Source organism: Acomys minous (assembly GCF_964271855.1).
Source record: "Acomys minous genome assembly, chromosome: 14".
Classification (NCBI taxonomy): Eukaryota; Metazoa; Chordata; class Mammalia; order Rodentia; family Muridae; genus Acomys; species Acomys minous.
In genome coordinates this window covers 33,739,228-33,764,505 of record NC_140496.1, presented here as the reverse complement: position 1 = coordinate 33,764,505, position 25,278 = coordinate 33,739,228, and the positions used below count along the sequence as shown (strand labels likewise).

Genomic DNA, 25,278 nt, shown 5'->3' with positions numbered 1-25,278 from the left:
ACACATACACACAGAGGAAGAGAGAGAAGAGAGAGAGGGAGGGAGAGAGAGAGAGAGAGGGATGTTAGTGGCTGTTTTAAAAGTGTGTTTGTTGTGTTTTCTCTCTTAAGCTGGCTAGCACCCAAATAATTGAGACTGGACTATTCTAATAGTCTAGTAAGCTTGACTGCACAAGAACTGAGCAGTGTTAATCTTCTCCTCACACTCTATGCTTATCTGGCTTCCTCTCAGTGTGAATCCCCAGACACTTGCACTGAATGGATGTCTCTGCTCCAGCTGCACATTTCTCATGGAGGCTGCTGGACCTCTGCTGTGGATGAATCCTCTAAGTCCTCTCTCTTCCTTCTCCTTCCCGAGCTGCCAGGAAGTCCATTCCTATCCCCTGCGGGGCCTAGTGATTGGCTGTTAAGCTGTTTTAATGGTATTATGAGAGGACAAATGGAGAACAAAGTTTAGACAGCTGAAGACAGTACATTCTCAGAATAAAGATTGCAACTAGCTTTGGGGGAGGGAAGCAGAGAAATAAACATTTGAATCTTTACATAGTACACATTGACATAATGTCTATGAGAGAAAGAGAGGGACAGAGCGAAGGAGAAAGAGAGAGAGAGAGAGAGAGAGAGAGAGACAGAGAGACAGAGAGAGAGACAGAGAGAGAGACAGAGAGAACAGGAGAGGAGTGGAGAGAAGCAAGGGGAGAGAGCAGGCATGCATGGGAACCGCTGTCATTCAAGTTACATCAGTCCTATACTTGAGGCATCTGGAGGCTCAGAAAGGGTGACTGATTCTACCAGGTGTTGAGACCACTCTGGGTACCACAGTCGGCATCTTTCTGCAACCACAGCAACAGCAGCTCACCACCTTCTGCACACACTATTGCACACTATCATTATTATAATCTAGACTAGTCAGCTTGGCTCTTGTACTTATTGTTGAGAGTCTTGTGTTATACCCAGCTGCCCTCATGGGAATCCTCCTGCCTGCAACACCACTCCCAGCTTTAATCAAGTTTAATAGAAAATATTTAAAAATCAGAGATAGGATCTTACTTATATTTCATCTCATCATGGTATCCTTGTTACACCCTTAAATGGCTGTTGTCATAAGATATCCTGACAAAGGCAATGTGAGAGTCATAGGGTTTATTCTGACTTCCAGTTGGAGAGGAAGTCCATCCTGGGGAAGGCATGACATCAGGAGCCTGATGCATTTCATCCAGTGTCCAGAGGTTCAGAAGGTGAACACACCTCTTCAGCTTTTGTTTGCCTTTTGTTCAGTCCAGGACCCCAGCCTATGGGATACACCCAGACACATGGCTAAGGAGGGTTTCCTCATTCCAATGAACTTAATCTAGAAGATCCCTCACCGGCATGCTTGCCCTAGGTTTGTGTCCTGAATCCCTCTGGGTCCCAGCAAGTTGACAACATCAACTATCACAGTATCCAATCAGCAGTCAGTATACTATGTTGACTGATCATGGCTTAACATTACTCAGTTTAGCATTAGTATCTAAGATGAGCACTTTATACACATTCCCACAAGAACACAGAAGTTGGGCATTACTGCACTAATAATACCAATGAGAATCAGAAGTCAGCATGCTCGGTACCTAAGGTCTAACAAGAAGAAATGTGCAAGGCTCATCTTCCTGAATACTTTGGCTTGTGCTATAGCTTCCAAGCAAACACCTCTTTTTTTAATTTAAAGATTTTTTTATTATTATGTATACAGTGCTCTGCCTGCATGTACAGAAGAGGGCATCAGATCACATTATTGAAGGTTGTGAGCCTCCATGTGGTTTCTGGGATATGAACTCATGACCTCTGGAAGAGCAGGTGCTCAGCTTGAAGAGTGTGAGATGACACCTCACTGGTTAAAGGACCTGTGTAGAGGCATTTGTGCTCCTCCTGTAGTTCTGGGCTCTGAGATGCTCCTCTGGGCCAGAGAACAAGGCAGAAAAGAGCTGATATATAGGCTATTCTCTGTGGTACCTCTGCATCCCTCTAGTGGACTTATCCTGAATTGCATGGGGGAGAAGCACAGCTCCTCAGAACTGCATACATAAAAGGCTATAAGAAGTGGCTTTCTTCAGTTCACCTTATAAAGCTTATTGCAGCCCATGCATTTATTCATATCATGGGGGTGGGACAACTGCTTGCTTTCCCAGAACACTCATGGAGGTCAGAGGACATCTTGGGTGACTTGGTTCTGTCCTTTTGTCCTGTGGGGCTCAGGGATTTCACTGAGTTTTGGATTTTCCAGTGATTAGCTCACCAGGATGAGCCATGTCACGTGTCCCCTATTTGATTTGAAATTATCAAGTTATAGTCACCAAATAAATGTGCAGCATTGATAAACCACATATGGTATGGATTTTCTGTAGACGCGGTATTGAATACAGATTGTTGGTAACTGAAAAAAGTAGTGAAAAGCACATTTAAATACCGGGAGTTGCAGCTTTGTTCTCTCTGTCTTGCAGAGTTTACAGAAAGAGCAGTGCCTCTAAATATTTTTAAAGCCTCTTCTCAAATAACAGCTAATTTATTTGGTTTTCTACAATTAAATAATGAGTGTTATTTAATTCTCTGATACAGTGTAATTGTTAAAGAAAAACTTTTGACTCAATACAAACCCTTTTTACTTTTCAAAGTGCTTTCAGACTACTGGTACAAAAGATCACAGTGGTTTCCACAATTTGAGTGTCTACAGAGGTTTGTTGTGCTCTGGAACCATACATCTAACCACAAAGAAAAGTACCTGAACCCATGGATTTTTATTTCAGTAGGCCTAGTGAGCTGTAACCTTAAGGAAAAAGCTCAATGGATCAATACACCTTACATAAGTACTCATTGATTCTGTAACTTCCATCTGCCTTCATGTTTTGATTGATCTCAAAGCCAAAAGCAAACCCTACTGATAAAGGGGAAATCTGAGCTCTTCCTCCAGTGGTTTATGGCCTTGGATCAGTGTGGATAAGGTATCTCAAAGTAGACTAAGGAATCCTACAGCCACCAGGAGGAAAACAACACAAGAGTAACAACACAGAGTCAGTTGCCAGGTAATTACACTTTGATATCAGAAGGCTGGACCAGAAGTGTCAGCAGGCACCTGAGCAGAGGTAACCTAAGTCCTCACTCTGCATGACAACCTCAACAGCAGCATGGAGCCATTAGCCCTAGGAATCCAGAGGTGAAATGCAAATATAAATGGGGAGCCTGTGCTCTCTGAAGAGTCAGCAGAGCTTTGGAAGAGGTTGAAACTGGAGCAGAGTGAAATGTAGTTTGGGTGTGAAGAATCTGGGAAAGATCAACTATGGAAACCTCAGGAAGAAGATCCAAGGCTACTCAGAGAATCCGTGTCTCAAAAAATAAAAAATAAAAAAAAAGACAAAAGATAAATCTATCAAAAAGAATGGAGGGAGCTGGCCACTGGCCTGCTTCTGCCTGAAGCTCCAATGCAGGAAGAAGCAGGAGTCACCAGTGAGGAGAGAAAGCCAGCTGAGGGCTAAAGACAGAGGCAAGAGACACAGCAATTGCTGGACTGTGGAGGCCAGGCCAGTCCCACTCAGGACACATTGACTTGGGCCTCCACTGCTCTTCAGAGATGTAGTATTTGTCTTGAGGTTTTTATCTGGAAGAGGCATTGTTCTCTGCCTTCACTTTAGTCCAGGCAAATAAGATGATGGTGTGAAGCCTGGAGCCACAAATGGACTAAGAAATGGATTGACTATGATGTTGTTGTCGTCATTTTTCTAGTCCTTCTTCTTCTTCTTCTTCTTCTTCTTCTTCTTCTTCTTCTTCTTCTTCTTATTCTTATTCTTATTCTTATTCTTATTCTTCCTCTTCTTCTGTTTTAAAATGTTCCCATAGCATCTCTCACAAGGAAACTCACTATTCCACAGTGTTCACTATTTAAGCCTTGATTCTTCATATTTTGCTCAGTAAATAAAGTATCATTTTCTTTAAAGCACTGTCTTTCTGGATTTTTGTCTGTTTGCTTATTTGAGACAGAGTCTCACATTGTAAGCTGGTCTCAAAGGTGAAGCTGCGCTTGGACTCCTGATCCAACTTCAGACTGGCGGTTTCAGAGTTCTAATCTTACCCAGCATGTGCAGAGCCTCGGTCCTTCAGCTGCACTTCAATGCACACAAACATGGTTCACACAGGGTTGCCTTTCCCTCCATTTTCCAGGCTTGAGGGCATTTGTGATAAAACTATGTGTCCTATACATGACATTCTTCTGTGGGTGTCCACACACTGGTCTGTCTCACTCACTGCAGAATCATAGTTTTGAAATTGGCCATGCCTCCATCCCAGAGAGCATCAGATGAGGTCATATGATCAGATAAGAAGACAGGCACTGTGGTTATTTCCCTCCCGATGCTCCTGTAGCAACCATTAATCCCCACAGGCAAGCAAGCCCTCTCTTAGTTACTTTACTTCTTTCCATCCTCTTAGCAAATCTAGCAAGTGTGTACAGCCTGCAGAACTTGTTAACCTTGGGCAGGCTGTTAGCTACTCTGAAGACACACTGTACACCAGGCTGGCCTTGAACTCCAGGATCTATCTGCCTCTACCTCCTGAGTGCAGTGATTAAAGGCATGTGGCAGCACAGCCAGGCTTAAATCCACTTTTTGGTTTGTTTTGTTTTGTTTTGTTTTTAGAGGCAGGGTTTCTCTGTGTACCAGCTCTGGCTGTCCTGGAACTCACTGTGTAGCCCAGGCTGGCCTCGAACTCACATAGATCTGCCTGCCTCTGTCTTGCAAGTGCTGGAAATAAAGGTGTGTGCCACCACTGCCCAGCCCTTAAACCCACTTTCTACATATGTAGATTCATCAAATCAGTTCTTTTCATGTAGAGAACATTCACTAATACAGCTGTGTTTTTGTTTTGGTGTGTGCTGGATATATAGATATATACCTACCTATACACATATCTACACACACACACACACACACACACACACACACACACACACACACACTCACAGACACACAAAATCTGTTTCTTGCTTCTCACAACTCCACAGTATTGTCTAATGTGTACCAGGTGAAAAGTAGCTACAGTTTACCTGAACCCTGCATGAAATCACAAAATAAAAGTCTTGTTTCCTAAACTCTCTCTTTAAGTGTTAATTTTCTTGGCAGTTGGGGGGCCGACGGATAAGTCCAATGCAGCTGAGTAATGGGCCATACACGGTATCTTCCTTGCTTCCAGGAGGAAGAAGGGCAAGTGCCTGCTGAGGGCCTTGAGAGCAGCTGAGACAAGCTCCAAAGTCCCAAGGCGTTGAAGGCGTGGTCACTGCACACCTAGGGAGGAGCAGGCAGCTGAGCAGCAGGAGCTGGAGTGGCTGGTCCTCCCTGGGGCAGGGTGAGAAGACAAAGGGGTTGAGTATAGGAGGACAGGCACAAGCGCTATGGAAATGAAAACCTCTGCAGATCTGGAAAAGGACTGGCCCTGGGCTGGAAGCCTGTGCCAGGGCGCACTGTGCTGCTTCCCTTCTGCTCATGTCATTCAAGACACACTAGCCAATCAGAGCCATGAGGCACAATTGTCAGCAGGAAAAGGCGGGGAGTTATTCCTGGTCCCATGCTGCAGGTTCCACTGTGAAGCTGAGCAGGCTTTAATGGTTTGGGGTGATGTGCTGAGGGCAACTGCTGTGTCCTGTGAGGAGAGCTCCTGCAAGCTCCGAGCGGAGAAATGGTGAGCACAGGGTCACTGCCCACCACCAGGAGGAGCAGGCAGCTGAGCAGTGGGAGCTGGTGTGGCGGGTCCTCCTTGGGGTGGTCCTAGTCACTCTCTGGACCAGACTGTGGCCTCTGAATGGGGACTGCTCATTGTGTTCTATTAGTTTGTATAGACTGAGTAGCCATTTTCAATGTTTTCTGTAGTCTTTATGTTAGCATGTATGCAGCAGGACTGTATGCTGAAAAAGAAATCCCGCCATGCGACAGATCCATACTAGAGGGTTGGTTGGTTTGTTTGTTTGTTTGTTTGTTTGTTTGTTTTAATGGAAAGGGAATACCGAGACAGTCTTTGGAGATGCTTAGGAGATGGCTTGGGGAAAGGGAGGAATTCCCTCTACAATCTACCTTGCTCTAGTGCAGAAACTGCACACGCATGCACACAAGGTGCCCACGTGCTTTAATAGACCTGAATCCTGCCTGCTTGTGGTGGCTTGTTTCAGAAGACATGCTTCCTGGGCGGCTTGTATTTTCCATTTTCCCATGGTCATCAGTGCCTCTAGGGGTGGCTCCATTGCTGTGTGTTTACTAACACTGTGTTTCTTCTTTTTTCTTTTTCTCTCTTTTCTTTTTTCGAGACAGACTCCCTCTCTTCAGCCCTGGCTGTCCTGGACTCACTTTGTAGACCAGGCTGGCCTGGAGCTCACAGAGATCCTCCTGCCTCTGCCCCCCAGAGTCTGGAATTGCAGGCATGCACCACCACACCCTGCACACTGCTATCTTCACCCTTTTTTCATTCTGTGGAGAGTTGTTCAGTTTCCATGAGTTTCTAAGCTTTCTCTTGTGTCTGTTGGTGATGGTGTGCCCCTTTAATCCTGGGTGGTCTGATAGTTTGCAAGGTCACTACAACTTCTTTGTATCTGTTAAGACTTGCGCTTTGTTTTGGTATCATCAATTTTGGAGAAAGTTGCCTGAATTGCTGAGAAGGGGGTATATTCTTTTGTGTTTGGGTAGAATGTTCTCTAAATATGAATTTGATTGTTTTGGCTTTTAACATCGATTACCTGGGGTGGTTCTCTGTTTTGTTTTGTTTTTTCCTAAAGGACCCGTTTCTTGTTAAGAGTGAGATCATGAAGTCCCCCACTATTAGTGCATGAAGGTCTATGGTGATTTAAGCTGCACTTTCTTTTACAATGTTGGGTGCTCTGGTGTTGGGGCATAGATGTTAAGAATGTAAAAGATATCATGGTATACTTTTCTTTGTTGAATATGCAGTGTCCTTCCCCATCTCAATGACTTTTTGTTTGAAGTGTATTTTTTAGATAATAAAGTGGCTATAGTAGCTTGATTCTTAGGTCCATTTGCTCAGAATCTCTTTTTGCCACCCTTTGCCTTGAGGCAATGTCTGTCCTTGCTGTTGAACTGTATTTGTTGTAGGCAGTAGAAGGATGGATTCTGGTTTTAGCATCCATTCTGGTAGCCGGTGTCTTTTTATTGCTAAGTTGAGGTCGTGATATTGACAGATATCAATGAACAGTGCCTATTAATTCCTGGTGCTTTGTTGTTATTATTGGTGGTGGTTGTGGTGTGTTAGTGTGTGTATATATGTGTATGTCTCAAGCGTATTATTTGTATGTACACCTTCCATTCTTTGGTTTTGCTCCTGTGAGTTTATTTATGTCCTGTGTCTTCATTGGTTTAGTTAACCTCCTTGACTTGGTTTTTTTTTCTAGCACCCTGTGTAAAGCTATATTTGTAGATAAATATTGTTAAATTTTGGCTTTATCAGAGAATATCTTTTTTTTTTTTTTTTTTTTTTGGTTTTTCGAGACAGGGACTCTCTGTGTAGCCTTGGCTGTCCTGGACTCACTTTGTAGACCAGGGTGGCCTTGAACTCACAGCCATCCGCCTGCCTCTGCCTACCAATTGCTGGGAAAATGCGTGTGCCACCACCGCCTGGCCTGAGAATATCTTATTTTATCCATTTATGGTGATTGAAACTTTTCTTGTATAGTAATCCGGGTTGTCATCTGTAGTTTCTTAAAGCCTGCAGCACATGTGTCCAAGCCCTTCTGCTTTAGAGTCTGCATTGAGAGACAGATGCAAGTATAATACGTCAGCCTGTATGTGTTACCTGGATGTTGTGTTTTACTTTCTGTTGCAGCTTTTCATATTCTTTCTCATGTCTAGTGTTTTTATTATTATGTGGCAAGGGGACTTTCTATTCTGGACCAATCCATTTGTTATTTTGCATGCTTCTTGTACCTTGAGAGATCTCTTATTTAAGTTAGGAAATTTTTCTTTTTAAGGATTTGTTAAAATATTTTCTGGACCTCTGAGGTGGTATTCTTCTCCTTCATCTATTGCAATTAGTCATAGTTTTGGTCTTCTGATAAGATGGCAGAGTCCCTTGTTGTTTTGCGCCAGGAAACTTAGGTTGGATCCGCTCTTATTTTTAATGATGTATCCATTTTTTTCTATTGAATCATCCATTCCCAAGATTCTCCCTTTCATATACAATCTGTGAGGGACTCCTGCCACTGTAGTTCACGTTGTCATCCTAAGACTCCAGTTGTTTGATTGTGTTTTCCTGGATCTCTTCAAGGAATGTATTAATTTCCGTTAAGGACCTCTATGAAGGTAAAAAGTCCAATACTCAGCCAAGACACTGTCAGACTATCCAGGGAGCAAACAGAAACCTGGAAACAATACTCCCACATCTACAAGACAAACCCAGAAATCAACACCCACACCAATAATCATGTCAAACCCACATACCTAGATAGCAGCACAGGAGCATAATCAATAACAGCCAGGAATTATGTCACCAACAAGGACAAGCTATCCTATCACAGCAGGTCCTGAATATCCCAACATAGCTGAAGGCACAAGAAAAAAGCTTCAGGCTGGGCGTGGTTGCTCATGCCTTTAATCCTAGCACTCAGGAGGCAGAGGCAGGCGGATCGCTGTGAGTTCAAGGCTAGCCTGGTCTACAAAGTGAGTCCAGGAGAGCCAAGGCGACATAGAGAAACCCTGTCTCGAAAAAACCAAAAAAAAAAAAAAAAGAAAAAAAAGAAAGAAAGAAAAAAGAAAATCAAGGTCTGGGCCGAGGAGATAAGGTTGTAGGTCTGTTGACAGCCCACCTGGGCTTTGGGCAGGCATGGAATGTGGTTGATCAGGAATGTGCTTGCCCAGATAGGGACTTGGACACAGAGATGAGGCAGTTGGGTATGGTCTGTGTTCTCTAGGAGACATGGAAAGTGGGGAGGACGCTTTCCCTGGTATTCTGTACGGTGTGTGAGAACTGGGTCTGTGGTAACAGATAGTGGGATATCTTTGGACAGACTAGGTGGTCTTCTGTCCATCAGGGCTTGTGGCTGAGTAGGGTGTGTGCACCCATAGTTAGTGGCTCAGGGAAAGAGATGAGGTAGGAGGAGAAGGGCAGATGGGGATGGTCTGTGCTGATGACCGGAAGCATGGAGGGGGGAGATGCATCTCTAGGGGCAACGCTGAGAAGGGACTGGGTCCTGGGTCTCAGGTACCAGAGAGTGGTGAAGGTCTGGATGCATCCCACCTAGTCCCATGCACAATGTCTTCATAGTGAGCCATCATGTTCTCAGGGATCAATTATTTACCACAATAAGCTCAGTCAGGGGGTTGTCAGGGAACAGGGTGGTAGGCTCTGACTCCAGATGCTTTTACTAACTAGACAAAGCAGTTCTAATTGACCTTTCACTGGTCCTGGCCAGGTTGTGGCCGGGGACAGTTGCATATATATCTGGGTGTCACAGACAGGAGGACAGGTCATAAAGGTTTTTCTTGGCAAAATTCCAGAGGCCTCCAACAATCCAACATGATCTCTAGACATCTAAAAAAACTGTAGAGGCTTTGATTGACAAAGTTCCAAGGATCTCTGGCTGATCACTACTGTCCCTAAATATCAGGTATGGTCCAAGTGTAAAGCTGTTTTAGATATCTGGCATTTCTCCTAAAACTCTTTTTTTTTTTCACTCTATTCTTCAGCCCTTAGCAACTTCATACAGGGAAAACTTTTTCCCATAGAGAATGTTGAAAGGGCATCTTTCCAACACCTTGAGACAATGATAGTTTATTGCTCTGACTGTGAGAACCCAAGCAGAAACTGCTGAGACATCTCTCCTGCCCCTGTTACTCATTTAATACCAAACCTTGCAGCCAGGTGTGGTGGAGCACACCTTTAATCCCAGCCCTCAATGAGGCAGAGGCAGGTGGATTGCTATGTGTTTGAGGCTAGCGTGGTCTAAAGAAGGAAGAACAGAACAGTCTACACAGGCTACACAGAAAATACCTGTCTCGAAAAAAAAAAAAAAAACAAAGGGAAACAAAAAGGAACAAAAATGAAAGGAACATTTATATTGCTAATATTTTATCTTGTTGTGTTTGAGGTGGACACCAAGAAAACTCACTTTAGCTAGAACAACTGAAAATGAACCCTTTATTTCCTGAGCACAGGGAGGGGGCCACATTGAGATCTGAACTGCATCCTTGAACAGAGACTGTCCAATATTTTTAAAGGATGGGAATAAAAAGCTGGAGGAAGAGGAGCCAGATCATTGTCCAATCATATTTTGACTCAGGGGTTGAGCCAGGAAGTTTCCATCAATCAGGATAGGAGTGGCCTTCTGGACCTGGGAACATGAACCTGATTGGCCCTGCCAACAAGATGGAGAAGTTGGCCTTCAGTACCAGGCTTGGTCAGGATGTAGGCAGAAGCTATAGTAGGGAGGGAACACATGGGAAGGGAAGTGAGCTTTCTCTTGAAGGCTGTATTCACAATGCAGCAATTTTTATCTTAAGTGTTTGGACCAAGAAACATTTGTTCTTGAAACTAGGAGGAATTTACAGTAGGGGGTTTCCAGCAGAATGGGGGTGGCATGGAGAAGTTGTAGGCCCCTCAACCTTATGGGTAGAGTCTGAAAACAAAATGAGAGTACTGAGAATTAGTTTCTTTGCCTGGTTCCCAAAAATCTGTCCATGTGTAACATGCATTTGCTGTTAGTATGATCTTATCAGTGTTACAGTTTAAGCTGGGCACTTCAGGAATCTGTCAGATGAATACAGAACTAGAGTGAGTGTGCAATTCTTTGTAGGAACTTCAGTAAAGTCCTCTGGGGTCTTTCTGTTTCATTCCTTGATTTTTGTAGAGGAGTCAAGGTTTTAATAACTACCTCTGTGTGTCCCTGAGCTCATGGCATAGACCAGTCTGTCATCCAACTCAATGAGATGACCCTGCCTCTGCCTCCTGAGCCCTCTTATTAAAGAGATGATCCAGTAAACCAGCTTTTCCTTTTTTCTTTTCTTTCCTTTTCTTTTTTGTCTTCAGTAATAGTTCATACAGTTTTTCTGATGTGGCTTCAGGCCTGTTGATGCTTCTCACAATCCTCTCTCTCTCTCTCTCTCGTTCTCTCTCTCTCTCTCTCTCTCTCTCTCTCTCTCTCTCTCTCTCTCTGTCTCTCATGCTCTCTATCTCTGTTTCCTTATCTGTTAATTTTCATTTCACTTAAAGGCTATACCTTATTCAAAGGGTTCAGAAATCATAGAGGAGAATCTTATTCACTTTCCTAGGTGACCTAAGTCACCTAACATGACTTAGTGAGTACATTAGAGCTTCTGTGTCAGGAAATAAGTGAACGAAGCCCAGAATTATATGAATTCTATGTCAGAGAATTATACATTTCCAGTGTGGTCACTATCATGCTTCCTGTTGTACACATGTATGGGATATTTTAGGGTGCAGTGAACTTGGATGATGTGCATGTGAACTTCACTCGGGAAGAGTGGGCTTTGCTGGATCCTTCCCAGAAGAATCTCTACAAAGATGTGATGCTGGAGACCTATTGGAATCTCACCACTATAGGTAAGACTGTGACAAAATTTTTTGTTTTCAATTTTTAAAATCCAGGGCAACTGTTTCTTTGCTATTGATGCTGTTTTGTACTTTGAATTGAAAGTGAAAGATGAGGTGATTAAGTCAGGCATGGTTCTAAGAGTCACTGAAGATAGTATCGTAAGTTTGACCTAATTTCCAAAGATATATCATATATTTTCTGGTACTATGTTTTAGGATACAATTGGAGAGACCACACTATTGAAAAACAGTGTCAAAGATCAAGAAGATATGCAAGGTAATTTTCATGTGCAAGCTGATATGAATATGCATCCCAAGAAAATGTAACATGTCCTGCATATTTTAAAGGAAAGCACTGCTTTATGTGTATTGGGGATGAATACATTCTCACAAACCATGTCCATGAAGGCCTTTTTTTTTTTGGTGTTTCAAGACAGGGTTCCTTTGTGTAACCTTGACTATCTTAGACTCACTTTGTAGACCAAGCTAGCCTGGATCTCACAGCACTCTGCCTGCCTCTGCCTCCCAAGTGCTGGGATTAAAGGTGTGTGCCACCACACCTGGCTCCCTTAGTGTCATAGCGTGTTATATGTGTAGCATGTATCTCAATGTGCACAGAAAGTACACCTATGGGATAAGTGATAAGTATATGTTCAAAACTTTCTAATAAGCACATAGTCCATAGTAAAGCAGTTTAGTGAGGGGACAGTTTGTGAGAGTCAAGAAGGTTGTTGTGGAGAAACCTTAATCCTTACACCACCTGTCTATGAGGAGCAAACATCAAAGTGTGTGACTGCAATGTGGAGCGCTTTCACTTGTTATTCTTTTTTAATAGCTATATCTTATGTCACAATGGATACAGGCCATGTGAGCAAAGCGGTATTAAAAGAAGCACCGTACCTCTGTGTTCCAGAACAAACAGAAGCTATGTAGTAGTCCCCACTTTTGAGTAGACTTTCTGAATGTGATACAAGTTTTCAGTTCACTGGTTTTCCAACTTCATTGGAACCATCCAATGAATTTCATGAATGGAATCAATGTTGTAAATCAAAGGGAATTTTATGAATGGAATCAATGTTGTAAAGCTCTGAGTTCTTCTTGTTTTCTTTAAGTACATGAAAACCTATAGAAAAAGGATGCTACAAATGTAAACCACGTAATAAATGCTCTGAACATCACAGATATCTTCAAAGTCTCAAAACGACCCCCAAAGAAGGGGAGCACCATAAATGGAAACAAAGTGATAAGATCTGATTTTTTTTTATCATTAGACCAAATTGTAAAATTAATTCAAAAAGATAAAATGATTCATAAGTGTACTGAAAGTGATAAATTTTCACATGTGCCAATTATCTTTGCAGGATGGAGATAAATCAAAGAAGAGAAAAACCCTTCGAATATCCTGTATGTGATAAAGCCTTTGCATATCACCGTCATCCTGAAAGACTTGAAAGAGTTGATACTGGAGAGAAACTCTATGAATGTACCCAGTGTGGTAAAACCTTTACACGTCAAAATAGTCTCCAAAGGCATAAAAGAACACACACTGGAGAGAAACCCTATGAATGTAAGCAATGTGGTAAAGCCTTTGCACATCACAACAGTCTTCAAATACATAAAAGAACACACAGTGGAGAGAAACCCTATGAATGTAAGCAATGTGGTAAAGTCTTTGCACATCACAGTAGTCTTCAAAGTCATGAAAGAACACACACTGGAGAGAAACCCTACGAATGTAAGCAATGTGGTAAAGCCTTTGCACAGTACAGTTACCTTCAAACTCATGGAAGAACACACAGTGGAGAAAAACCCTATGAATGTAAGCAATGTGGTAAAGCCTTTGCACATCACAACAGTCTTCAAATACATAATAGAACACACACTGGAGAGAAACCCTATGAATGTAAGCAATGTGGTAAAGCCTTTGCATATCACAGTAGTCTTCAAACTCATGAAAGAACGCATACTGGAGAGAAACCCTATGAATGTAAGCAATGTGGTAAAGCCTTTGCACATCACAGTAATTTTCAAACTCATGAAAGAACGCATACTAGAGAGAAACCCTATGAATGTAAGCAATGTGGTAAAGCCTTTGCACATCACAGTAGTTTTCAAACTCATGAAAGAACGCATACTGGAGAGAAACCCTATGAATGTAAGCAATGTCTTAAAGCTTTTCCCCAAAACAGTCATCTTAAATATCATGAGAGAACACATACTGGAGAGAAACCCTTTTAATGTAAGCAATGTGGTAAAGCCTTTGCACAGCACAGTTATCTTCGAAGTTACATAAGAACACACCGTGAAGAGAAACCTTATGAATGTAAGCAATGTGCTACAGCTTTTGCACAGTTCAGTTATCTTCCAAATCATGAAAGAACACACTGGAGGAAAACCCTTCGAATGTAAACAATGTGGGAAAGACTTTGCATAGCACCGTGATCTTCAAAGGCATTAAATAACACATACTGGAGAGAAACCCTAAGAATGTAAGCAATGTGGTAAAGCCTTTTTTTGTCACAGTGATTTTCAAAGGCATGAGGGAACACACAGTGGAAGCAAATCCTGTGAACATATCGAATATCATAATGAGGTTACACATCATAATAGTTTCCAAATACATTTTGAAAACTGACGTGGTCAATTCAGAATAGTGTGAATAAGGTCACTGCATTTAAGAAGCATATTAAAATACTTGATTGTGTAGGTATGTCTTTCATTGTAGATAGGTCTTATAATTCATAAACAAATACCCTGTGTCTCAAAAGAAAAATATTTGTTATATATTTGAAGTTGAGCATAGTATGGATTGTGTTTGAACTATTATAAACAGTACTGTGTTAAAAAGACCATGCTGACTTTGTATATTTAGTACTGTGAATAGATTGGTTGGGATTTGGTGTTGTAGAGCTCACATGTTTAGCTCAGGGCTTTATTTCCTCTGGCAGAATTACTTTATTAAAGTGACCCTTTATTTTCTAAAGTAACATGTCAATGCATTTTCTCTGTTGCTTCTAGCCAAGAGCTTTTAGTCCGGCAGTCAGCAAGATCACATGGTGTGAATGTTGTTGCCATCCTTCTGTAAATAGTGAGTTGTTCATTAGCTCTGCACTGCTTCTGTCTGTCTTAATGCTGGCATTAAGATCATAAGCCTCTTTACCTCAGTAGTGTAGGCCTCGGAAACTACTTTAAGTTATTGATGCATTTCATATTTTTGCATAATCTATATTTCAAATTACATCCCTTCACCATTTTTCTAAATTTATTTAGATTAAATCTTGCCTTAAGCTCCCAAATTGCTATGCCATTAGCTTTAATGTACATTTGTATGTTTAATTTAGTTTCAAATTCAGGTTCTTTGTAGTAAAAAAAAAAATAGTCTCCCAATACATAAATTAACTCATAGCAGAGAGAAACCTAATAAAAATCTCCAATGTGGTAGAAAGTTTGCATATCACTGTCATTTTCTATTTGTTTTTGTTTTTCGAGACAGGTTTCCTCTGTGTAGCCTTGGCAATCGTGGACTCACTTTGTAGACCAGGCTGGCCTTGAACTCAGAGCGATCTGCCTGCCTCTGCCTCCGAGTGCTGGGATTAAAGGTGTGCGCCAACACGCCCGGCATCACTGTCATTTTCAAAGGCATAAAAGAATACATATTGGAGAAAAGCCCTATCGATGCGGTAAACCCTTTGCATGTCACTGTAGTCTCTCAATACATAAAAGAACACACACTGGAGAGAAACCCTATGAATGTAACCAATGTGGTAAAGCCTTTGCATGTCGCAGGCATCTTCAAAAACATGAAGGAATTCATACAGGAGAGAAACATGAGTGCACTGAATATGATGAAGCTTTTGTACATTCCATCATGAAAGAATTCATAAGGAAGAACAACCTAATGAAAGTATTTACATGGTGATGCCGCTGTACATTTCTATAGTGCTCATCATCATGAAGGAAGTTGTACTGGAGAGAAGTTCTGTGAATGGAAAGAATGAGGTAAGGGCTTTGTGTTATGGGGTCTACTGAGATCCAACACAACTCACACCCCCAAGTCAGTGAAACACACAAGAGTGTACAGTAATCAAGGCACTACTGATTGATCAGGGACACTGAACATACATGGGAGCTGAACTACAACACACAGACCTCTGCTCCTGAGCTAGAACGTTAGAGAGCTTTTAAACTTGAAAACCATAATCATCTGAGGCAATTTACAGCTACAGCTCCCCACCCATCAGGATTTAGGGATAGGGGCTTTTCTTATGCAGGTGATCTATGTCAACTGAAACCAGATGTAGGGTTTACAGTCTAAACAATCATACCCATTTGGTTTTTTTAATTTTTATTTATTTAGTGTGTGTGTGTGTGTGTGTGATTAACAAGAGGCATTATGTCTTGAATAAAAGATGAGTAAGAGAAGCTCTGGTTAGGAGAAGTCATTACTCCTCCCTCCAGTGGAGTCTGTATTACAAATACTACACAGGCCTGAGGCCACGACCCTTCAAAAGGTGAGAGAGTCCTGGACTGGTGCTTATGTTTCTGCTAGGAGAAAACCTGAAGTTCTTTTCCCTCATTGTGCTGGAATCTATTCTTTCTTATTACCTCTACTGCACTCCCAAATCTGGACATTTTAGCAGGAGTGTTACTTTGAGACGACCCGACCCTGACTCGGGATTGCAGCCAGGTGCTGCCCAGGTCCAGAGTAGTTCTGCTTCACTTCCTCTTATTGAAAGAGGCGTAAGTAGAAATTAATCATTAGTTAATAAGTTATATTATGGCTTACAAAGAAAGTGTATTTCAAAAATTCCAAATCATGATGCTCAGATGTGAGATAATGGAACTAAAGAAAAGGAAAAAACTGTCTTGGCACACAGGTGCTAGGTACAGGTTTCGTTAGAGGTAGAACGTTGACCCTGGACAAAGGGAACACATACATATTGATCCAAGCCAGTAAGGTAGAAGTGATGATGTCTTTGCTGTGTGTTCTCTACCTTGTATTGTTTCATTCAAACTTGTAGTCCAAAAGATGACAACACAACAACTTTGCATTCTGCACCTGAACTGTGTGTGCCTGATTGCTCACTGATTTCCTCGAATCTGCTCTGTGGGAAAAGGTAACCATACTCCCCCCCCCCTGCTTTTGAGATGTATGTTTAACAACTGAGACTACTTAGCTGCAAAATACACTCAATTTTGAGTTGCTCTGTTTGTTACTTGCCTATCTCTGTTCACCAATGCTTCAAGACCTCCCAATCCCAAGGACCTCTCCTCAACAGAGCCGCTTTGTACCACACTGAGGAACAAAGATGACTAATGGAATCTGGTCCGCTATTGTGAAGTCCACAGCTCTCCTAGGACCTGGGAACTTGAGCTTCGTTTCAACCTAGGATTAAATGGAGGCTGTGTTGGTTGGTTTTGTGTTGCAACTTGTCACAAGCTAGAGTCATCAGGCGTAGAGAACCTCAGTTGAGAAAATGCCTCCATGAGATCCAGCTGTAAGGCATTTTCTCTGTTAGTGATCCTTGGGGGAAGGTCCATTGTGGGTGTTGCCCCATTTGGGCTGGTGGTCCTGGCTTCTTAAAGAAGGCTGACTGAGCAAGCCAAGGAGAGCAAGAAACTAATCAGCTTTCCCTCCATGTCCTCTGCAACAGCTCCTGCCTCCAGTTTCCAGCCCTGCTTGACTTCCATGCCTGCTTGCCCCAGTGATAGAATACAATCTGGAAGTGTACCCTGAATAAACTTTTCTTACAACTTGCCTTTTGGTCATGTTTCTTTGCAGCAATAGTAACACTAGGGAAGACGTAGGCTGACAACAAAAAAGCAATACTTTTTTTTTTGTTTTTTTGAGACAGGGTTTCTCTGTGTAGCCTTGGCTGTCCTGGACTCGCTTTGTAGACCAGGCTGGCCTTGAACTCACAGCGATCCACCTGCCTCTGCCTCCCGAGTGCTGGGATTAAAGGCGTGGGCCACCACGTCCAGCTAAAAAAGCAATACTTGAGACAGGCTTTCCCCTCCTTGTTGCCAACATTTGTAAACCACTGTCGTCTTCAAATAAATAAAGGAACATACATTGGAGAGAAACCTTACAAATCTAATCAATGTGGTAAAGCCTTTTCACAGCACCCTTACTACTAATGCAGAAAGAACATGTAGTGGAGATGTGTGCATAGGAATAAGCGATGTGGTAAAGTCTTTGCATGTAGCAGTAGTCTTGGCAATATTGAGAAGAGGTCATGCTGCAGAGAAAACCCATAATTGTAGTCGGTGTGATAATATTTTGCACATCATGGTTTCTGTACACAATAGTAAAGTCTTTAGTGTGCTCACACCTTTAACCCCAGCACTTGGGAGGCAGAGTCAGGTAGATCATTGTGAATTTGAGGCCACTCTGGACTACAAAATGAGTCTCCGATAGCCAAGGCTACACAGAGAAACCCTGTGTCAAAAAACCAAAAGCAGAAACAAACACAAAACCTTTAGTGTGTAATCAGTGTGTTAAAGCCTTTGCATATCACAGTTTTTTTTTTGAGGACCTGAAAAGATTCCTACTGTCAGGAGTCTATGACTAGAAAGTATTTGGTAAGATCTTCAGCGTACAGACTTCCATTGAATTACATAGAATATTAATTTTGGAGAAAAGAATGGGACATGCATCAACAACCTATTCTAACAGCATGATGCCCCTCTCTGTTATCTTTGGACTACAAACTCCTATGGACAGTGCCCGGTTAATTTAACAATAAGGTAACTCACTTAGCTTCCCAGTTCCATTCAATTACCTAAAATACCACATCTAGGTGTAAAACTTCATGTTGTGTGTTAGTGCCTTTTCTGTTGCTGTGACCAAACATAATGTCTAAGGTAACTTATAAGTTGCCTTGTAAGGTTAATTTATAAGTTTAATTCAGCTTATGGTTCATGGGATATGGGATCATTATGACAGCAGCAATACAACAAGTGTGATATATCGGGGGTCCAAGCAGGAAGCTCAGAGCTCACACCTTGCACCTCCAGCATGAAGCAGAGAGTGGGAACTGAGAAAGTTGTGTATGCCAAGTGATGTATTTCCTCCAGCAGGGCAGCATTTCCTAAGTCTTCCCAAATGATACCACCAACTGAGAAGGATTAATTTCTCTGACTTCAAGCCTACATGCTTGCTCTCTGTTACATGAACCAATTCATGATAGAGGAAAACTCTGTAGGTAAGCAAGCCTTTAGGTGCCTCAACACCTGAGTTACAGGAACGAATGAGAAAAACATTCATGGGTAAAAATATTTGCTTACCTACTTGTATTAATTTATTTATGTCAGTGTGTATGTGAGTGTATGTGTGTGTTAGAGAGAGGGGGAGAGGGACAGAGAGAGAGAGAGAGAGAGAGAGAGAGAGAGAGACAGAGAGAGAGACAGAGAGAGAGAGAGAGAGAGAGAGAGAGAGAGAGAGAGAGAGAGACTGACCATGTGTGTACCTGTGTGCTGGTTTCCAAGAGGATTTTCCTTTTAATCTTCTTGTAGCAGGAGTTACAGGAAGTTATCAAAAACCTCTCTTGGTCCAGGGAATAAACTTGCTCAGCCATGTCCCTAGCTCTGAAGTATTTTAACAACTTTGATGTCAGGCAGTAGGAAAGAACTCATATATGAGAAAACCCCATTTGTATGAATGCTTTGAGAAAGACTTTAGATATCACGTGGCAAATCCATTTACAGACTTTTTTAGGACATCCTTACATGCTTCCTGTGCCTTCTGTTCATCTTCTGTTTGTACTGCACTGTCCCGTGGTGACAGGTATTCTCCTGCCGCAGTGTATAGAATGGTATCCCATCATCTAAGTGGTCCATTGTTCATTTATGTATAAGTCAGGTTGTGACCATACTTTTCCTGTAGTGGTGTCTGTGAGAAGGTGGTGGGTAGGTGTCCTGGTTTTAGTTTTCATATTTTCACAATTCCCTTGAGATGTTGTTTGTTATCCAGCCTGGTTTGCATGTCATTGATTGGTCAAGGCTCCATTGGACCTCTTGATTCTCATGGGTCAGCCTCCTTACTACAAGGCCAGGAGTAGGAGATGTACCACCAATGTGTCCTGTTTTGTCAACACATTTAACAATATTAACGTTAAAATGAATATTAGAAGAGAATATAAGAAACATTAAGTAGAGCCGGGCGTGGTGGCGCACGCCTTTAATCCCAGCACCCGGGAGGCAGAGGCAGGTGGATCACTGTGAGTTCGAGGCCAGCTTGCTCTACAAAGCACGTCCAGGACAGCCAAGGCTACACAGAGAGACCCTGTCTCGAAAAACCAAAACAAACAAACAAAAAAAGGAACATTAAGTACCTCGTGTGTACTCAAGGCAGCATTTTCGTCTATCTGGTAGAGAGCAAACAAAGTGAGCAAACAACAACTTTTATAAGAACTAAAAATTAGCATTATGATTCAATCAGTTTTCTTTTAACTAGGTGTCTTTTTTCCTTAAGATGGATGCCATAGCTCAATCATGTTCATAGCTGCCTTATTTGGAATGCCAACCTGGATGTCTCTCTGTGAAAGAATGGAGAAAGAAACTTGGCACATTTACCCTATGGAATACTACTCAGCTATTAAAAACAAGGAAATCCTGAAATTTGTGGGCAAATGGATGGAACTAGAAATGATCATACTGAGTGAGTTAACCCAGATCCATAGAGACACACATGGTATATCCTCACTTAAAATTGGACACCACCTTCTGTTTCTCTCATAGACATTATGTCAATGTGTACTGTGTAAAGATTCAAATGTTTATTTCTCTGCTTCCCTCCCCCAAAGCTAGGTGCAATCTTTGTTCTGAGAATGTACTGTCTTCAGGGTGTGTAAACTTTGTTCCCCAATTGTCCTCTCCTAATACCATTAACAGCTTAACAGCCAATCACTAAGCCGAGCAGGGGATAGGAATGGACTTCCTGGCAGCTCGGGAAGGGGAAGGAAGAGAGAGGACTTAGAGGATTCAGCCACAGCAGAGGTCCAGCAGCCTCCATGAGAAATGAGCAGCTGGAGCAGAGACATCCATACAGTGCAAGTCTCTGGGGATTCACACTGGGAGGAAGCCAGATTAGCAAAGAGTGTCAGGAGAAGATTAACACTGCTCAGTTCTTATGCATTCAAGCTTACTACACAAATATAGTAGGCCAGACTCAATTATTTGCATGCTAGCCAGTTGAATAGAGAAAGCACAACAAAAACAGACATTTTATTTTTTATAATTTTTTATTTTTTTGCACACATTTCTATTTTATTATGGCAAAAGTGCAAGTGACAACTTCTCCCCAACTGCAATCAGTAAAACTTACCTCAGAAATACCTCAGTCCATAACAGGTCTGTTTCAGAATTTTAAAAGGGGGAGGGGAAAGCCTTTACGTGAGTTTTTAGACTCTATTTTCAAAGAGTGAGGGGAAATCCGAGAAACAAACCCACTATTGCCCACATAGTGCAGTTGCCATCCTTCCCTCTAGAGATCATGGCCAAGGCTCCTGAGTCCAGTTACGCGTGTGGATTTGCTCAGCTGTTTAGCTGGTGTCCATCCTTGCCTTCTAAGCATCCAGCTGTACATCCTGCTCCTCAACAGAAAAATGTTGCTTTGAGTTCCCGCAAATGCCTCTACCTCTTCCCTGGCTGCCTCCACGAGTTCCTCTTCTTCTGCCTCTGCGGCCAAAACCCCCGATCCACGGTTTCCTGCCATGATACTTCTGTCAATGCTTTCGTGCCGGACTTCTCTGTGTATCACGTTATGATGTGACAAGCTGGATGTCATAGGATGGCCATCCGGAGGGACACCGTTATACTGCTCATAGCCTTCAGGGCGTTGGGCTTCCGTTCATCTGCTGTCCCTAAACTTCATCCAGAGTGATCTTAGTGCACAGCTGCTCTCTTCAACGTTCCAAATTCAGCAAAGAGTTCCTGAATACCAGCGTCTGGCACTCCGACGTTTGACACCAGCAGCTTCTCACCCATCTCCATGCCGGCTCCACCCCAGAAGCCTGTGTGGAACAGGTCCTGCTGCCACTTGTCAGGGAGCTGTTTAGGTCTGCTCTATGGTGCAGGCTGGTTTCTGCTAAGGTCTACAGCGCCAAAAAAAGAGCGATGGCAGGCAGGTTTCAAGGGTCCACAACGTCGGTTCACCCGCACGGTTGAATGCAGTGTGCCACTGTGGCTGCCCTGTGACCCCTGCCCCTCCTCAGCTGCTGCCTAGCTGGCTCAGGTTCACATTAATGATGTCCATTTCGTCGGCCATCCCGCGAACACACACATTTGTAAAACAGTCACTAACATCTCTCTCTGTCTCTGCCTCTCTGTCACTCTGTCTCTACCTCCCTGTGCCTCTGTCTCTGTCTGTCTCTGTGTGTGTGTGTGTGTGTTTGTGTGTGTGTGTGTGTGTGTGTGTGTGTGTGTGTGTGAGTATGTCTTTCAGTCTCTTTGTTTTTGTCTCATGATATAAGCTCCCAGCTGCTATTCCAGCCATATGTCTGCCTGTTTCCATGCTCACCTTCAGGATGGTCATGGCCTCATCTTCTGACAGTGTACACAGTCCCCCAGTTAAATGCTTTCATCAACCTCAGGATGACAGGGACCTGTTCGGCTTGGCCACAAAAGGCAGACATTTTCCAGGACGACCCAAGAGCAGAGGCCAGGGTTAGGCTCATGAGTGCTGTCTCCTCCCACCACAGGCCCACACCTGGCCTAGGTAGTCTAGGCCAGAAACAGCCATTCTCTCCCTGCCAGAGTCCCAGCACAAACAGCACTGACTGGTTGGAGGGCAGGAGCATGGTTTCTAGGGAATGTATCATTGTGGCCGCTAGGGGGCAGCAGGAGCCAAATGGCAGCCTAGAAAGAGCCCAGGTGCCTGGAAACCTGGGAAGCAGAGGATGCTGAGTAGGCTCCTTAGACAGTAATTCCACTGTGCTGAAGCAGATGCTTCTGAGCATTAACACCCCCGCTGCCCTTTGAAACTGCTGAGCGAATTCGAAAGGTAACTGCCATCCCTCCCTTTGAACAACAGCCCAAGGCTGCATCCCTTCCATTTAGCAGGCAGGACTGGAGGCAACTGTGGCCTGCATGGCAGGAGCCCAGCATTGGCTGGAGTCTGAGCAGAGGCCAAAAGGAGATTCCTTTAGCTCTCCAAGGAGGACTGGCAGAAAGAAATTGTCCATTGAAAGCAAGTACGGAGCAGCTGGAGAAGGGTCACACTGAGCACATTCAGAAATGAGAAGAAGATCGTAGCCAAGAAGCAAAGCCAAGTCGAAGGTAAGGATGGGAGCAGCTGCTTGGTCCTTTTGTGTGTCGGCTTGTCACTGTGCTCCAGGAGCGCAGTGTGTGGCTAGTAATATTTGAAATGTAAATGTCTATCAAATGTTGTTAATTTTAACGATGGATACTCATAACCAGAGCAGCATATGTATATGTGCACATATATATTTGTAATTTTCAAAATATGAGGTTAAACAATGCAAAGGCTGTAGGATAGTGGTAAAGTGTTTGTCTAGAAGGGACAGGAATGTAGTTTCCATCTCTAGCACTGGGAGTAATCAGTATATATTCCTATGACTTTCAGTGTTTACTTAATTTTATCATATCAATAACTAATTAATACCAGCAGCCATTATTTCATTAGTACACCAAATATTCTCTGATATGTAGTATTGCAGGACATGGAAGCACCACAGGGAACTTCCACTTTTCCTAGAAATTTGAGCTGTGTTTCTCATTTGAAAATACTACTGTGAAGGAGAGATAAACCTGTGTTTTAGGATCCCAAGTGCAGGATTGGAAGGGTCTTGTGAGAGAACAGGTGAGGTTAATCCACTAGAAGACCAACCACCTCATGTGGGAACTTAATTGTTGCCAGTTGAAAAGATCCTGTGTTGCCGGGCGTGGTGGCCCACGCCTTTAATCCCAGCACTTGGGAGGCAGAGGCAGGTGGATCGCTGTGAGTTCGAGGCGAGCCTGGTCTACAAAGTGAGTCCAGGACAGCCCAGGCTAACACAGAGAGACCCTGTCTCGGAAAAAAAAAAAAAAAAAAAAAAAAAGATCCTGTGACCAGACTCTGGGAGGAGATATATAAATGAGCCCAGAACTGAGGCGGGGCTTTTTGGAGACTTGGGATAGTTTTGGCTCTTCATCGTTGCAGTTCAAGACGCTCCTAGAGAGAACTGCTTGAGGGAAGGCTTTGGGGCTCCGGCTCCTGCTGAGGTTCCAGGTTCTGATTACTCTAGGATTCAGCAGAAGAAATCTTCCAGATTGTGCCAGGAGAATTGTTCCTCGGAACTGATATCCTTACAGTTTTGTTATTGTGTCCATTAATCCTCATTTCCTATTGTTTTGGTTAGTCGGGTTATAAGTGACATATGCTTGGTCACTAAGTTATTAATAAAATATATTGGTTAAGAAAATTGAGCATACACTACTGTCTGATAAACTGAATTTATTTTGATTTGTTCAAGTGCGCCCATTATTTTTATTTAACTTTTGGTTGTTGAGGTAGGGTCTTACTATGTGGCCCTGGCTGGCCTGGTATTTGCTATATAGACCAGTAGTATCAAGACCCCATATCATGACTTCTTACAACCAGGTACGAAAACTAGGAAGGTAGAGTTGGGCAGATGGCTCAGAGGTTAAGGAGCAGTGTCTGCTTTTCCAAACGTCCTGAGTTCAGTTCCCAGCAATAACATACTGACTAACAACCATCTATAATGAGATGTGGTGCCCTCTTCTGGCCTGCAGGAGTACATGCAGGCAGAACACTGTGTTCATAATAAATAAATAAATATTTTAAGAAAGAAAGAAAGAAAGGCTTGCTCTTTGGTATCCTATTTTGCCATTTTGTTAGTCTATTGATATTTTGCTGGGATTCAGAAAATGATACCCAGAGCCCCACATTATGGCCAGTTTGGTTTCTATTCATCTTTCTTTCCAAAAGTACAGAGAAAGAAAGGCCTTTTGACTGAGACATGATGACCCTTCCCAGGTGTAATAGTGATGGAATCCCATGACCCAGGCAAGAGTGACTTACCAGAAAGAGACTGATAGGCTGTCCTCTTAGACCCCCATCAGATGGTCATCTGGTCTTCTGGGGATATCACAAGACACTTTGTCTACATTTAGAAGAAAATATTTGTTCACCTCTGTATTCCTTTTTCCATGTGTCTCATAGCTTGTGGTTACTTTCCAATATTACAATTTATAATTCTTTCTTGTTACTGTAAATGGTTTTGTTTATCCTACCCTTTGGGGGGGGGGGTTAGACAGAATTTCTCTGTGTAACAACTATGGCTATCCAGGAACTAGCTCTGTAGACCAGGCTGGCCTTGAACTCACACAGATACACCTGCCTCTGCCTCCCAAGTGGTGAGATTAAAGGCACGTGCCACCACTGCAGGCTTATCCACTATTTCTTGAAGGTGCAAACTCTTCGAATACTTTCCATGCTGGGTTTTTTTTTCTCCTGACACATTAATAAATTCTGTTACAAGCACTGGGTTTTATGCAGTCTTGGCAAGAATTACATATAGCCCCAATAACCAAAATAAAAATTTCAAAATATTGTACTTTTAATGCTGAGTGCACAGATTTTTTCTGTGAAGAAGATTCCAATATTATTTTTAAAAACATTTGAAAAATAAAGAATGGACACATTTTATAACAGCATCACTTCAAAAAACTAACCTGATCTCTTTCT

At 42.7% G+C, this 25,278-nt stretch overlaps 1 protein-coding gene across 1 annotated transcript; it reads left to right on the top strand.

The window, feature by feature from the left end:
* Positions 1 to 11,435: 11,435 nt before the first annotated feature.
* On the top strand, positions 11,436 to 15,657 carry LOC311583847 (uncharacterized protein). Its single transcript, XM_084757766.1, has 3 exons — positions 11,436 to 11,579; positions 11,787 to 11,847; positions 12,932 to 15,657. Exons 1-3 carry the CDS (start codon positions 11,546 to 11,548, stop codon positions 13,806 to 13,808), a joined length of 972 nt encoding a protein of 323 aa, XP_084613892.1. The 5' UTR covers positions 11,436 to 11,545; the 3' UTR covers positions 13,809 to 15,657.
* Positions 15,658 to 25,278: the final 9,621 nt, after the last annotated feature.

What these genes read in the sequence shown, in the direction of transcription:
- LOC311583847 (XM_084757766.1), top strand. Translation starts at nt 11,546, where the DNA reads ATGCTGGAGACCTATTGGAATCTCACCACTATAG. An exon ending in TTGGAATCTCACCACTATAG is followed by an intron (nt 11,580 to 11,786) that starts GTAAGACTGTGA and finishes ACTATGTTTTAG; the next exon opens with GATACAATTGGAGAGACCAC. An exon ending in AGATCAAGAAGATATGCAAG is followed by an intron (nt 11,848 to 12,931) that starts GTAATTTTCATG and finishes TTATCTTTGCAG; the next exon opens with GATGGAGATAAATCAAAGAA.